The 15,704-nt window shown below is 34.4% G+C and overlaps 1 protein-coding gene across 1 annotated transcript in view; it reads left to right on the plus strand.

The window, feature by feature from the left end:
• The window catches only part of LOC119069177, a 329,111-nt gene that overhangs the window by 297,508 nt on the left and 15,899 nt on the right, over window positions 1-15,704 (plus strand). Inside the window, exons 12-16 of the mRNA XM_037173104.1 lie at window positions 6,482-6,721; window positions 7,329-7,466; window positions 8,393-8,554; window positions 8,609-9,241; window positions 12,288-12,422. Coding sequence (XP_037028999.1) covers window positions 6,482-6,721; window positions 7,329-7,466; window positions 8,393-8,554; window positions 8,609-9,241; window positions 12,288-12,422 — 1,308 coding nt within the window. The remainder of the gene's footprint in view (window positions 1-6,481; window positions 6,722-7,328; window positions 7,467-8,392; window positions 8,555-8,608; window positions 9,242-12,287; window positions 12,423-15,704) is intronic.

The raw sequence follows: 15,704 nt of genomic DNA on the forward strand, positions 1-15,704 counted from the left end.
ATCGCTGACTTTTCTTAGAGATGGTCAAATTGTCCCAAAAAAATCTGCTTTTTATTGAAAGCCAACACCTTAGTGGTGGTTATTGGCGGATTGCACTTTTCAAACACGATCTTCGTAAGAAGATATCTTAAAAAATCTGGTATTAGAAAAACGCCCTGATGTAGTCTGTTCCACATTTGCACAATGACTTCATGAAAACAAAAGTTATTTGAAGAATGCCTCGGCTAAAAATATGTCTCTAAGTGCTATGGGTCTTCAAGTAGTATCGCTACTCTGTATACGGCTTATTATATTCGGGCGTTGACAAAATCTATGTTAACGACACGTTGTGCAGACATCTTTTCTTAAAATCATTTAATTTTCCTCTAAAATATAACTGTGGTAAGGTAAGAGCATTGCTCTTAGCGCAATTAATAATAATTATTGAGACTGTAATTCATAACAATCGAAAATAAGTTGCTCCAAAGATATTCCAAGAAAGTCGGCTACTCAGAAACAGTCAAACTACTCAGGCACCGACAACCTACATTCATTTATTGCTATTAATTATTATTAAAAGAGAATTGTAACCTAATTTTATTTGATTTGTCGTACTCTACTACATCCATCCGTTAAAAGAGCGCCAATCTTTAATTATTTCGTAGACAACGATATTGATTATGAATGAATGGTAGTAAATGCGTCAGTCATTTCTGCAAATTCCTGCACATTTTACAGGATCTTCAATTAATAATTAATGATAAGAAAACAGTTGTTATTGAATAGGGAATTTTGATAGAAGGTGAATAGAAAACATAAGTGAACAAATCAATTCCCTTGTGGTTACGCCATTAAAATCCATCGAAACTGTAATTTAATAATCAATTTTGTTTACTGAAAAGTATTTGCCAATTAATTAACGGTTCCAAACAATTACAAGCGTTTCAATTGATAAAATTTAGTAAGCTTCTCGTTGAAAATTCGATGTAGGACTTTAAATACGTTCAAAACACAATTACACATGTTCACGATGTCGGAATATCAACGAAGATTTCGTGTCGTTAATGACAGAGACTTTGTTCGACAATCATGAATATTATTTTTGGTTCATAGACATTGCTTTTAAATACAACAGAGTCGATATAATTGTCGTTCACATAAATATTATGCGACTTTTATTTACCGTTTGTCGTATCTGTTTCAGCAATTCAGAATTTGTGGTCGAAATCGGAATAACTTTGAATTCAGCAAAGATAGAGATGAATCTAGTTTAGGGAACTATGATTTGAATTACTTAAATTACACAATGTAGTGTGCACTGAAGTTTTGACAACTCTAATTAAAGGTCAGTTCAAATTTCCTTCAAAAAGTTCGAATAGTTTCGAGTGTTTTTAAATTCCATTTACAACTTTGCGGTTGTAGTTTCGTTATCTGAAATTGCAAACCTTCAACGTTATCGACGTGTATTAATTATCTTAATTGAAATTGGCTGTGTTTCTCCTGTTCCATTCTCTCCATTACAACCAAAATGGAATTATTCATTCGGTACGTTAAATAATTTCAAAGGAAACATCATCATCATCATCATGTTCTTAAACTTCAAAAGACAAAAGTAGAATGATGCAACGATTGACGTAGAACTTTCGAGCCAAACAAAAAACGAAACCTTCAATTCAATCAACTGTATTTTATGTTTAAATATTCAAGCAACCGACTAATATTCCTCACTTTTACCGCATGTATCAGACTTAACCAAAATCACAAAGTAGTTTTTGTTTAATTTATGTTTTGCTGTTCAATCCCCCCACACACACACGGTGCTAGTTTGCTTTATGTTGATATTTAACCATACAGCAAAACCTTCGGGTGCTCTTTATATGTGCGGAAATGCCACTGTATAATTTAAGGATCTTATTATGGCACATCCGATCTTTCGTTACATATGTGTACGCTTTAAGTTAGCTTTCTTACTCTTCTTTGTTACGTTCGGATTCGACTTAACACAAAACGGGTTATACGTTAGACGAACACATGTTTTTTTTTCATTCCACCTTAAAAGTTTATAGTCAGTCAAAGTCAAAGTTTATTAATGGTGACTGTTGACTTGACTAGTGTCGATTCTTTTTTGCTTTAGTCTTAAAGATGTGTATAGGGTAAGTGTACCAATCCTCGGACAAGAACGAGTCCAATAGGTGTTCCTTCATTCATAAACCTTTTTATGAACGAGAGAACGATAGGTGTTCGATGACTCATTACTGTCCGAGGATTGGTACGCTTACCCTACACATTTCAATAAAACGATAAAGTTTTCCTATCGACACTGCCGTCAATTGTGTCTTTTAACTTAAATACCCAGCTTGATTGTTGTATAGCCAGAAAAAACAATCCGTTTCTTCGGAAATTGAGTAGTATAGTGTCTGAAGGTGTGAGAGATGATCGTTACCATGATCGATGGAAAACTGTTATGGCGTTACGTTCGTTTCACATATAAAGTGAGTGGAGAGATTGAATGCTTTTATACGATTTCGCTGTATAACTTTTCGATAGAATAGAAGAACTTATCTATGAGAAGATGGAACAACCATTCACATATAGTAGATGGATATAGATAGATGTATATTGTATAATGGAAATGCTGTTAAGTTTCCTCCTTAAGCAGCTTTTAAAAAACTTTCCAATGTGATACGACTGTATACAATATACATTTCCCTAGATAATGAGACGATAATTAAGGCTAAAAACTTTTCATTTTGATGGTTTTTTATTTCATAATCATTTAAAGACGTTATACCATAAAATCACTGTGGAATATCACGACAAAGATTTATAGTTTTCATAAAATGGAACATTCAATTTCTGATGGGTGATATAATGAGCTTTGCTTTATTATACCCAGTATGAGTAACTGCTCTAGCTTCATTCAGAAATAATGATTGACGTTAATTAAATCAATTGTTCGTTTAACCAACAGAAGTTCGTCCTATTTATTTTCTTGGGTTCAGATGTAGCCGCTTCACATCTCTGTGGATCACGTACTGCGACCATCGTCGTAAATATAGTGATGAGACTAGATGCATTACCACTGAAAGAAGTTTTACTTAACGGCACTTGCATGCACAGTTACTCACATCAATTTCTTGTTTCCTGTTCAGGGTAGATCTGAACCGTATTATGTCAAACGCATGAAGTACGAAATAATGTGCTCCATTCTTACCGTCGAGCCATAGGCGACTGCACTGCTGAATAAGGAAATCGAGTGAAAGGTTTATTTTGATTAAAAAGTGCTTTTATGTGCTTGCCTTTTTTCTACTCTTTGTTTAGTTACCAGACTCAATATACATTACGCGAGCACATATTTGTACACACCATTATTATACGACGTGAATTTCTTTGAATTTAGTTAGACATGCAGATTGCATATGTGAGCGAACGTAAACATCTTTGCTGTGATAGGTTAAATTTAGTATGACTCAATATGGTCTTAGTGCATTTCTATTCGAGTTTTCGGTAGCAAAGTAAATATTGCATAAATCGTAGGGAGGTGTGTACAACAGCAACAGCTGTTATTACTCTCAGTAATGTGCTGTGTTTTTAAGTTATCGGAAAGACATGACTGAAATTACGGCGGCATAATTATTTTTCTGAGATTCGGTTTCATTTTACCAATTAATTTGCATTTAAAGAAAAGATTTCCCGTTATTATGGAATGGTTTTTCCGAGTTGATTAATAAATTTCACCTTATACCATAAATTACCATCTACAAAAACGATAAAGAAAACGCTATGCCAGTGAGTAATTAAAGTTTTGTTTTTATTCTTTCTTTTTTTTAATGTAAACAATCGAATGGAAAACGAATGCACTTGAACCAGATTGGAACATAAAAGCTTTGGTTTATCCAACCGAAATTCCGCTTTGAAGTTCCTCAGATGTTGACAAATTTGAGTTCGAAAATATGCCGTTGCTCATCTTAGACTTATGAAATTAAATGATAGTGTCACTAGGTCCTTTTACGAAGGAAGTCAGCCGTAGTGGATATCTCAATCTCAGCCGTCCGGCATGTGTAAAATCGAAGTCGGTGTCAAAATGAATGTAATAGAGCCAAATGAGAGAATGAAACTGAAAAACAAAGTTTTTGTTAGAAGATATGTGGTGCCTGGTACATTGAAAATTGGACTTTTTAGGCATGCCAGACCTTTTAATATACATTTTTCATCATTTGGCTCTGTTACCTCCATTTTAACACCAATTGATTTTCTATAATGTGGGACGGCTGAGATATACAGTAGGACGTTAAGGCACTTCCAGCACTCAAAAAAGGCGTAGATGAAATGTTTTTCACCTTCCAAAATCTTGCAATATTCCATCAATCTCCTTCCCGAATAGGGACGATAAAGCCAGTGGGTGAATTGAAAGCTCTGATAAGAATGATGTAGTGGGTTTGTTATTGGAACTCTCTTACCCATTCAGTCAATTCGAAATTATTTATTTTTAGCTTTCTGAATAATCGTCAGATGCAGTAACGCCGATTCCTGCCCCTCGACTTTTCAATGCAAAAATTCTTATATTTTTTTAAACCTAAGCTCGTGGTGGTAAGAATTTGCTAGAAATGAGTACCGGCATTGAATTTCAAGGAAAATGATACCGGAACGGTAATTTAAAAGAAAGGGTACTGGCAACCGGCTCCGACTTTCTAGGGAAAAAATAATCGCCCAAAACCACTTACAGTGGAGGTGTGACGCAAGTCCTGTTATCCACTTACAAAAGAACTGATATCGGTGTAGGTGACGCTTACAGGTTCGATACGCAAAAAGGTATGCGTCACAAATGGCAGCTGATGAGGAAAGTACGCGAAAGTTTTATCAACAAAAATTTACCAGAAAAATTTTCGGAAGAAAATTATAATAAAAAAGTTTGCATCAAAAAGTGGCAGATGATTCGGCTTTCTTCCGTTTGAATTCCATTTTTAGGAATATATTTCACAATTTTTAAAATTTTCCTTCCTCAACATCTGCCACTTGTGACGCAAACTTTTTTATTATAATTTTCTTCCTAAAATTTTTCTGGTAAATTTTTGTTGATAAAACTTTCGCGTACTTTCCTCATCAGCTGCCATTTGTGACGCATACCTTTTTGCGTGTCGAACCTGTAAACGTCACCTACACCGATATCAGTTCTTTTGTAAGTGGATAACAGGACTTGCGTCACACCTCCACTGTAAGTGGTTTTGGGCGATATCAGCTCTATTGTAAGTTGTGCTTTTTTAGAATTTGGTCGCAGATAATAGACAATCATATTGTGCAGTTTGAACGAAAATATTCTTCTTACATAATTGTATAACTTTCTCTTTGATCTCTTTGATAAAAATAGAAAATTTGACGAAAATCGAAAATTTGACGCACTTAAAACGCTCATAGCTCCCAAATAGTCGACTTTTTAGGAAAACCATGAAACACGTATCGACTAGAATCTAAAACTCTATAACTTTGTCTTTTACACGAGGTTTCTATCTGCAGTATTTTCCGAGTTATGGCTGACATAGCTCGCACTTAAAACGCTCATAGCTCCCAAATAGACGACTTTTTAGGAAAACCATGAAACACGTGTCAAATGAAATCTGAAACTCTATAAATTTGTCTTTTAAACGAACTTTCTATCTGCCATATTTTCCGAGTTATAGGTCCCATAGCTCAATAGGTTAACACGCTCATAGCTCCGAAATTATAAGCTTTTATAAAAATTCCTTCAAATTAGTTTCTTAGAATTACGTCCTTAACATACCCTGAAAATTTCAGCCAAATTCACCGGTAAATTCAAAAGTTTCGTTGTAACAAAGTAACAAAGTAACAAAGTAACAAAGGTTGGTAAAATTCATCAATTTCAAAATGTATGAAAATTAATTTCTTCATACAAATTTCAGCAAATTTCCAAGTTTTGAAATGTAATATCTCGGCCAAATCTTAACCTTATGAGGCGTGTGATAGCTCGTTGAACTCGTATGGACGCCCAGATTGCGAATAAAATACTTGGGGGGTAGTAGGAGCAAAGGGGGAAAAGTCAAAAAGTTCGTGTATATATGTTCCTCAGTCCTGCGGAAAATTTTTTGTCAAATTTTTCAGTGTGAACGGACTTGCGTCACGGCCCTTCACTAACGTAGGGCCATGATTAATTTCAGAGTTCCAGAGAGAAAATGAATAAAGCGTACGTTCTTCCTACTAACTCCGCGCCAGTCACAACACTAAATACGTTTTAAGCCTCTAACTTCTAGGTCAAATTCCCTAAACACATTTGGATGATTTCAGGGTGAAACGAAATCTCGCAAACGGTCATATTATGTACCATATAAAACATGTACGACAAGCTAATCACTCAATCTGTTCAAATTCATCCAATATGAAGTCTAAAACTAATAACTGCATCACTGAAGTTCACTATAACATATACAAATATGAAAATCGTAGAAAAATTTCGTTCTCTTGGCTTATACACATAATTTATTTACAGACGCGCCAGTGTGCATAACACCAAGTGTTACCGTTGTCGGAGCATCCTTAGAGGAATCCATATCAGTTCCATGTCGTGTTATTGCAGATCCATCTGATGTAACATTCGAATGGACGTTCTCGAGTAGTGGTGAACGGTTCGAAGTGCCGCATGGTCACTATACAACCGTACAGGATGGTAACAGTGGTGACACACGTAGCACTATTATTGAATCAAATGAAACTCATGCCGAAAGTGACGGTATGTCTGTGTAGATTGTGTAGATGTCATAGATACATAAAATTGCATGTTTAGTGTATTATGGTGTATTACGTATATCGTTATTATTCCTATGGATTAGAGGAAGTGGATGTTATACAGTGCAAATAATAACAAGATTTGTTGTATTTTCATTTTGATTAAATTATTTCAATATGACACCGCTACATGCATGCATAACAAGTTATATGACACGTAAAATTGATTGCAAGCAATAAACTTAAATTAATTTAATGTTATCCTTTTTGAAACAGTACCGTTTGGGCGCGCAATTCAAATGCAATTAAAACTTATTCGAAACGACACAACACACTACTACACAATGCAGATAACACGATAACATGGCATACACATAAAAACACATAAGAATTATTTGTAATTACACTATTTTCTTGTACACATATCAACATATGCACACACATTATTGCGCACATAACGTGATACTACACCCGGTAGAATGTATATAGAAAAGAAAATTTAAAAAACAAAAATGAATAAAGACATTTTGATGTTGACGGTGTGGTTACATATAATATATTAACCGAATTGTCTTTCCGTTTTTCCTATACATATCTGCTTGGTGCATTAGGGCGAAGTTTGGTGGAAACTGTGAGTGAGCTTATATACACACCGAAAACGGAACGAGATTATGGAACGTTGGCTTGTTGGGGAAAGAATTCAATTGGAAAACAATCTGAACCGTGTTTGTTTCAAGTGGTTCCTGCAGGTAAATTGTTTAATTAAATATTTGGGGAATTTGAACGCTTAAAGCCGTTTGCTATACGTATATGTAAATTGCACATCGAAAAATATGTTTGCTGTTTAATTTTTCATCGTAAAAAAAAATTGTTGTGCTGGTGGGGTTGAATGGAATTTTTTTTGATGATGGAAGCAAGTAGCATAACAATTTCCAAATATTTATTTAAATGGAAAAGTCCTTTAATTCACCAATTCAATTTATTTCGGAAGCATTTTAGAATTTAAAACGGCAAAATGGAGTTAATGAAGCGAACTAAAATTATTAAATGGCTCAGGCTGCGGTGTCTTGGGCAATGATATTTTTTTTTAATATTTCGGTTCGTCTTTTTTCAAGACTTTTTTTTTGAATTATTACAGTTTTTCAGAAATAAAATTCCCAATCATAAGCCCTGGCTCGGCATCACATTTGCCACTTTAACTTCGATTATATTAACATTCAATTGAATCATCAGAAGTTTAATTGTTAGAAATTTGAAAGTATGCGGCACTCGGTATTTTCGGTATTTTCCACACATTTCTGCGTAGAGACGTCTGAAACTCATCATTTTTAGGAAATTCTCCGGTGCTAAATTTGTGAATAATGAGCCTAATGCTACAAATTTCGAGAATTTCATGAAACAGCAAGCACATCTGCTAATACTCAATGAGCAACACCATAATAATTTTAGCGGTCTACTGTAAATTATGCGTTCGAATTATCTCTATATACAACGAACCAAATTGGCTCTCACATTGTGCTATTCTCACATCGCCTATAACAATAGATAACCGGATAAACGATGCATATTGTGTACATGGAAAGCCCCCAAAAAGAAATGTCTTCACACTGAATAATTTCATTTAATTTTTGTTATATCAACAGTCAACATCCCTTCTTTTGTGTTCAATTTTCAGCCAAACCAGCACCGTTAAGAAATTGTACATTACGTCCGTACTTGACTACATTATCACCAACCCTGAATTCGTCCAATTCAATGACAACACACTCGCATCAAAATTTCAAGGAATTGAATTACATCAATACGGAATACGTGAAAGATCGAAACGTGTCAAATGGTAAAAAAACAAGCATGTTAACTACAAAATTTAATCAAAAAAATTTTGGCACAGCAACAAAACGTGAGTTCATGCCAAACGGAAGCCGACGAATTATTAGAGGTAACCCGGATAATGATAGTCGAAATGTGTACGCGAATAAGGATTCGGTTAAATCGAATTTGTCATACATGACATGGATGAGAGATAATAATCAACGAATATCGAAGAGACAAATCAGTTCAGTGAATACGAACGGTAGAATCGGTGATGGGATGCAGCAAGAGCTACAGAACAACGAACGCCAACGAAATACAAATTATATCAATAACGATGGTAATTTTACCGGAAGAGGTGGTGGTGGTGTATTAGACTCAGCAGCTATTAACATTGTGGCTGTCGATGACAAAAATAAGAAAGATGTTACCAACGATGGAGAGAAAAATGAACCGATGTTTGCGTTTTTACATGCGGAATCAATGCTAGCTGCGGCACCGTCTCTGATACAGAATAATAATAACAACAACAACAATATTGATCAATTTGATTCACCACCCACTGCAATGGAATTGCAATGTGTCGCTGGTTACGATGGTGGCTTACCGCAATACTTTATTCTTGAAGCGTATGATTCGCGAACTAGAAAATTACGATTGAACATAACAAGTGCCTTCAGCGATTTACCATTATTCCGAATTGATTTATCAGGTACGTAGAATTGAACGTGAAAAATATGAAAATTAATTTTTTTTTCCGATTTTTGATTTTATTATCGGTTTATCCCCAGTGGTTGTTTGCACAATAAAATAATCTCATTGCTAGGAACTGTATTCGTTTATACTTTTGTGTATTATTATCGGAATTTTGAGTCACTGTTTCACATTCATTTAAGGTTGGAATAATCGAAATTTTTGAAGACTTAATTTTATCATCCCGTCTGTAACTTAGATGACTCGACAACGATTTCAACGTTCGTTTTCCGAGGCCGAGTTCGTTACCTATATATGTACTTTAACGAATACGCTAAGATTTAAATGTTGTCCTAGACAACATAAAGCTTCTTATTCATTAATAATAGTACATTACTATGCAAGGGAAGTAAAGTGATATCTCGTATCCAGATGAGTAAAAGTAACCGAGGGCTTTAGCCCGAGGTACATTTACTCATCGTGATACGAGATATCACTTTATTTTCCGTGTGTAGTACGACGTTTTACTATGCGAGTGATGTAAAGGCTATTGCCTATACATGTAATAGCCTTATTACATGCACCAGCATAGTAAAACGTTTAAAAGGCGCAATAGTAGGCGTATAAAAGGCGTTTGAATACATTTGGTAAAGATAATAGACTGATGAAAGAGAAGGAAATATAATTCGGACCAATTATTTCAATTTGTCTTGGGAGATATGTCAAAAAATTGTATGTAAAAATGCAATGATAAGTACCCCAAGGTAAGTTATAATTATTGTTGAAACAAACGGGTTTTCCCCTTATTCCAATCCGACACCTACTTCAGCGAAGTTAATAGTACATTTCGTACCTAAAACTAAAAGTCTTTATCTCCTGTAATGTCATAATATTCACAATTTGAGTGTCACTTTTAGAATCAAAATGGCAGGGCCGTATCTAGATGGGGCGCAGGGGGGGCGGCGCCCCTCCTAGCGAAGTCATTTTTTCAATTTTTTTTAATTTTTCCCATACAAAATAATTTTTTTGGACCTTGCGCCCCCCCCCCCCCCTAGCGCACTCAGATTTTGAAGTCTGGCTACGGCCCTGCAAAATGGGCTAGATTTAAACACGTCATTCACAGAACGTACGTTTATTAACAGAAAATTTCGATGAATGGTCATTTGCACACGGCTAACTTCGATAATTTCACATTTATCCACGGAAAACTTCGATAATTTCTCATTTATTCACTGAAAATTGACAAATTCTTGACAGTATACTAGAAGTGTGTTTTATTTGTGGGGAATATGAATGAGTTACGGCGTGTTTATGTTTCAGTTTGATTTTTTAAATTTGTTTTTTATGGTGATTATGACATTACAGGAGATAAAAGCTTGTTCCTAACACGGTAGGAAATGGGGGTTTTGCGCACATGATGTGTTGCCGAACTCGCTTCGCTCGTATCGGCAATCTCACATCTAGTGCGCAAAACAATCCCATTTACTACCTTATTATGAAAATAGCTATTTTTAGCGTGTGAGAGATTCTTCGTTCTTCGTAGACTCTGTAGACTCATCTAAAACCGACAACGACGACAGAAAAAGTACTATTGATGAATGCGCTGTGGATAATAGTACATTTCGTACCTAGGACTAAAAGTCTTTTTTAGCGTGTGAGAAGTTTCCAGACAGAGCCGAAGGCGAGGTCTGGAATCGAATACATTAAAAAAGACTTTTAGTCCTAGGTACGAATAGCACGAATATTGGACCGAGATATGAAAAATCTTTTTTTCTGTTTCGATGTTCATCCCAGCTAAAACGTATTGAATTCGAAGTATATTAGATTTAGGTGAATGTGTAGTACTTCACAGCCGTTTGAAAAGAAAAAGGAAAAGGATTCTTATTTAAACTTCGAGCATGTCCTTGTCACAGTCTAGACACTCTTAGGAAGTTAAGTGGTTGCTCGCATCTGGACATTCAATTTAACAAAACAAAACCTTACCCCAAGCAGAAGTTTCCAGTCGAGTGTTAACGATAAATTACGCTGGAAAACGGGAATGGAATCCTTTGCGAATAATTCCGTTTCGTTTTTGCTGTAGGCTCGAGAAGAGCAGCACTTTATTACATTTTTGTAAACACTATTTTCCATATTCTGCCAGTGACTGCTTTTGGAGAAAAAAACATTTCCCCACATTTTCATTAATTTTCCCAAAAATATTTTTGAGTAAATTTGAAAAAATTTAGGAAAATGTGGGGAAATAATTTTCCAAAAATAGTTCCCGGTTTATATTAACTGCATTGTTAGGCACTTTAATTTTTTTTTTCTCAACGACTATTCATGTCGGCGGAACTGTCGAAAAGGATAGTGGACAATGCCTTCAAGAGGAGCGATTAGAATTCACACTGCTCAATTATTTCATGCTAAATCCACCACAGACAAAATGAATCTTTACTGCTGAAAATCATTGTAGCAGAATTGAATTATTTAGAAAATATTGCAAAGATTGCATAAAGTGCCAATTTGGCTGCATTTCTTGGAAAAGACTCGTAAATCTTGTTTCAACTGATAGAAACACTTCACTACCGAATACCATTATGCAGTCAGAGTGCACGAAGAAAAGTTTGTTGTTATATCTTCACAGAGCTATGCAAAACTACAGCCATTCTGATTTCTGATTCCTTTTCCAAAATAAAATTCATAATTTTTCTCGACACAAATTTATCTCCACTTTTTACGCTAAATACGCTTTATATACACAAATCATTGTAAAAACCTTTTAAATCTGTACGGGATAAACAAAGTGATTCAATGTGATTTCCTGCAAAATTGACATACATTCGAAACTGCTTTAGCCAATCAAAAACCTGTTTATCGTTATTTGAATATCATTAGGATGATACAAATTGCAATTTAAAATTTTATTTTTTTCCTTTTTTTTTCTTTCCAACTCCCCCCTTTTCGAACCATTCCTGTTGCTAGCGCTACTATTTATTCAGCATAGTATCGGGGTGCTTTATATGTCTAGAGATAATATAAAATTGTGTCTTCTACAACTTTTTTTTTCTCTCCATTTCCATACACAGATTTATCACCATCCGAATCGTATATTGATGCGGCGCCTACCCTACATCTAATAGCATACAGTGTAAATCAAAAAGGACGTTCAGAACCAACTGTACTGGAAGACATCGCTATTAATGAAGCGGAAAAAAGAACAGGTACCTGTATTATCATTGTATAACACATTAAACATTATATAGACAGTGAGTTCCACTTGTCTCCACTCTCCGTTATATAATCCCTACGTTTCTTCTTCTTTTTTTTAATACATATCTGTACACATAGTCATAGAACATTATTAGATATATGGCTGGTGTATGCGAAGTTTTAACATAAAAAAAGAACAATTTGGTAAATTGAATTATTCAAGAAAGCATTCAGATAAAATTGGATGTGGGTGGATGGTTCTCTACTTATTGAATGTATGAGATGAAGGTGTGTGTATATATGTATGTGTATATGTATGGATGTGTTTCCTAACGTGTAAATAAAAAAAAAATCGTGGGCCAACTTTGGAAAATGATTTTTCTCGTAACCAACTTAATATTCTAAAGAAGATTTAAAAAAAAATATTTTAATATTGGGCTTATGTGATACTTTCACGAGGATTTTTATGTATATAAATACATGACTTACGTACGAATAATCACGAAATGTGAAAAGGTGTCAATTTGGAAATTTACTCGCAAAATTTAAATCGTGTTAAACATAATTTTCCTCGTCGTGTACTTCGTTTTTTGTTGTTGTTGGCGTAAAACGGAATATAATTTTCCATTTTGGAATTTGGCTGAGAGGCACGTATGGCACATCGAGAATGGATTTTCGTTGCTTTTCTCTTTTTTCTGTTTTGTTTTTGCAAGGATTGACGCATTAATTAATATTTTTTGTGAATTCCCCTGAGCATCCAATACAACGATAACCGACCGAAACTGATTCTGCTAGAACGAAACACTCGTAAGAAATTGGAATGTAAATGTATTTGGAAACGGTGCTGGTCGTTTAAGCGAAACATTATCCATGCATAGTTCATTAAATTGCTTCAGATAAATTGTCCAGACCCAGTTGATGTTGTTGCTTTTTTTTTAAATTGACACCGGCGTGAATGTCACATTTGTCCATCTTATTTCTTTTTGTTTTATGAGGGTGTGTTATAAATGGAGGACGGGTTGCCAATAAGGCATAAACATTTCGTCAAGGCTTAAGAAATTGTTTACCATACAGAATGGTGTCTTTTACGACAGTTATCTTGTTAGAAATCCTAATGGATATGAGACATTCCATTTTTACGGGCTGGACGTTGTAACCAATTTAATACCCAGTATTTTTGCGTATGTGTGTGTTTGTGTGTCGTGCATACCTTTCTTTTAAGAAGGGTAATGACAGTAAATGATTATTATACACAGTGAATGCAGTGTACGAACATTTGAGAAAATTTAAATGATGAAACATCTATCAAAACTACGCCGAACGAATACAGTAGGGTCAAGTCAATTCAAAATTATGTTTCGAGCAAAGTTGCAGAGAAAAATAATAAAAAGAAATTTTTTAGTGGCGTGTAGTTATATTAGGACAGGTAGCAGTATAAAATTTACGCAAAATATCAATTTGTTGAATCGTGGCTGCATTGCGGTTATCTAAAGTCGATCCATTTCGATGGAGCACCATGTTCCATACCAATAAATTATTAAATTTCCAATGTATCAACGGTCTTTTCTATGTTACACGAGTAGCACGACATCATAAATATAAACATAAAACGAAAGCAAGTTTTGGCTGCTGATTGTTTTTTTTTGTTCATTTCCTTGATGTTTCGACTTGTTTTCCATTGTCCAAAATTTCCTTCCTAAGCGAAAACTGTTTTCATCGAACCAGCATTCGGAAGCGGAATTGTGCGCGCATACAGCGGTTCCGTGCAGATTTCGAAATCGAAACAATGGATCAAAATTCAAATTAATTAAATTTCATGAGCACTTGAGTTATATATATATAAATGTAGCCATTGGAAACCGTTTCCAATATTGTGCACCCATATTATATATGTCTAATGTATCGGGGAAAAACGTTGAAGATATCGTAATTTCTAACATCACCATATATCGTAATTCGATTTAACTTAACCTTTTGGCATGCTAGTAAATTTTCTCAGGTATAAGGAGATATAAAATATTGTGCCATAATACACAGAGGGTAATGCCCAGAAGAAATATAAAGGTTATTATGTACACTATCCGATCCAATACATTATTCGTTGTTGGTTTGGTTGTTGGCATTATATCCCCCATATCAGTGAATTGAATATATGTATGTATATGCCATGGCTCTTGTATTATAAAATATCTTTTGCACATAAAGCTTTAAGCTCTCTACTGTTTCGGTGTGTAAGTGTATTGTACGGTATGCATCTATCTAGCTATCTATACACCATGTTTTACACAATGCCAAATAAACCGTTATGTGGCTCAAATAAATCTTAATAAATAAATATTGATATTGTACGTTATGTTCTCTACTTTATCAATAAAATCGAGGAAAAAGTAGAAATTGAAGATGTAAACTGACTGAATGAGAAAAAAGCTCACTCAGCAAATATTGTAATGAACGTTTTTTTTTGTTCCTTTCTTGTTAAATCAAATAATACTCGACGATAGGTGGAGAGGATTTTATGGACAAAAAAAATGTTTTCAGCCCGTATATGTACTTAGATTCGGGGTACATGGAGTGGATGTTATGTAGATTATTTGAATGGAAAATAGGAAGAAAAAAAAAATTCTGCTATAAAGCCCATAGCAACGTGCTACCTAAGTTAATATTATACAAGAAAAAGCATTAAAGGAAAAAAGGATTTTCACGGTTTTAAACAAAAGAACAATTTTTTTTTTGTGTGTGTGCTGCTGCTGCTGCTGTTCCTGATGTAAAATGATTTTGCATGAACGAAAGGAGAGAGAGGAAAATCTATAAAACTTGAAAGTATAAACAACATTCATTATAGTAGACAAATACGTTTATGTAAAATTTGTTAAAGTTTCTTTTACGAAGAAAAGAATGTTCTTTTTTCGGTCTCTTTTCCATTGAGAGAACAATGTTGAAAATGAGGAGAAGAAGAAAAAAAAAGCTGGGAACATTTTTGTTTGCTATTTTTTTTTCTTCATTCGTTTAAGACACACATTTCAAAGTATGGAAATAATGATACAACGAAGAATGAAGAAAAAATGTTATCTCCTTTTTTCTGATGGAATTTATCATCAGGATGTAATAAAGAAAAGTTATTTTGTTTGCATAATTTTTTATGTTTTTCGTTTTTCTCTTCGGTGGAAAATTATGCATGCATTTTTTTCCGGTAAATATAAATGGTAATTTAGTTGGAAACACTTTCTATTTACCTTAATAATTTCTCGAATACTTTATGGACTTATTCTTGGTATTGGGCGTTTTATCTCTCT

This window comes from Bradysia coprophila, assembly GCF_014529535.1.
Source record: "Bradysia coprophila strain Holo2 chromosome X unlocalized genomic scaffold, BU_Bcop_v1 contig_26, whole genome shotgun sequence".
Classification (NCBI taxonomy): Eukaryota; Metazoa; Arthropoda; class Insecta; order Diptera; family Sciaridae; genus Bradysia; species Bradysia coprophila.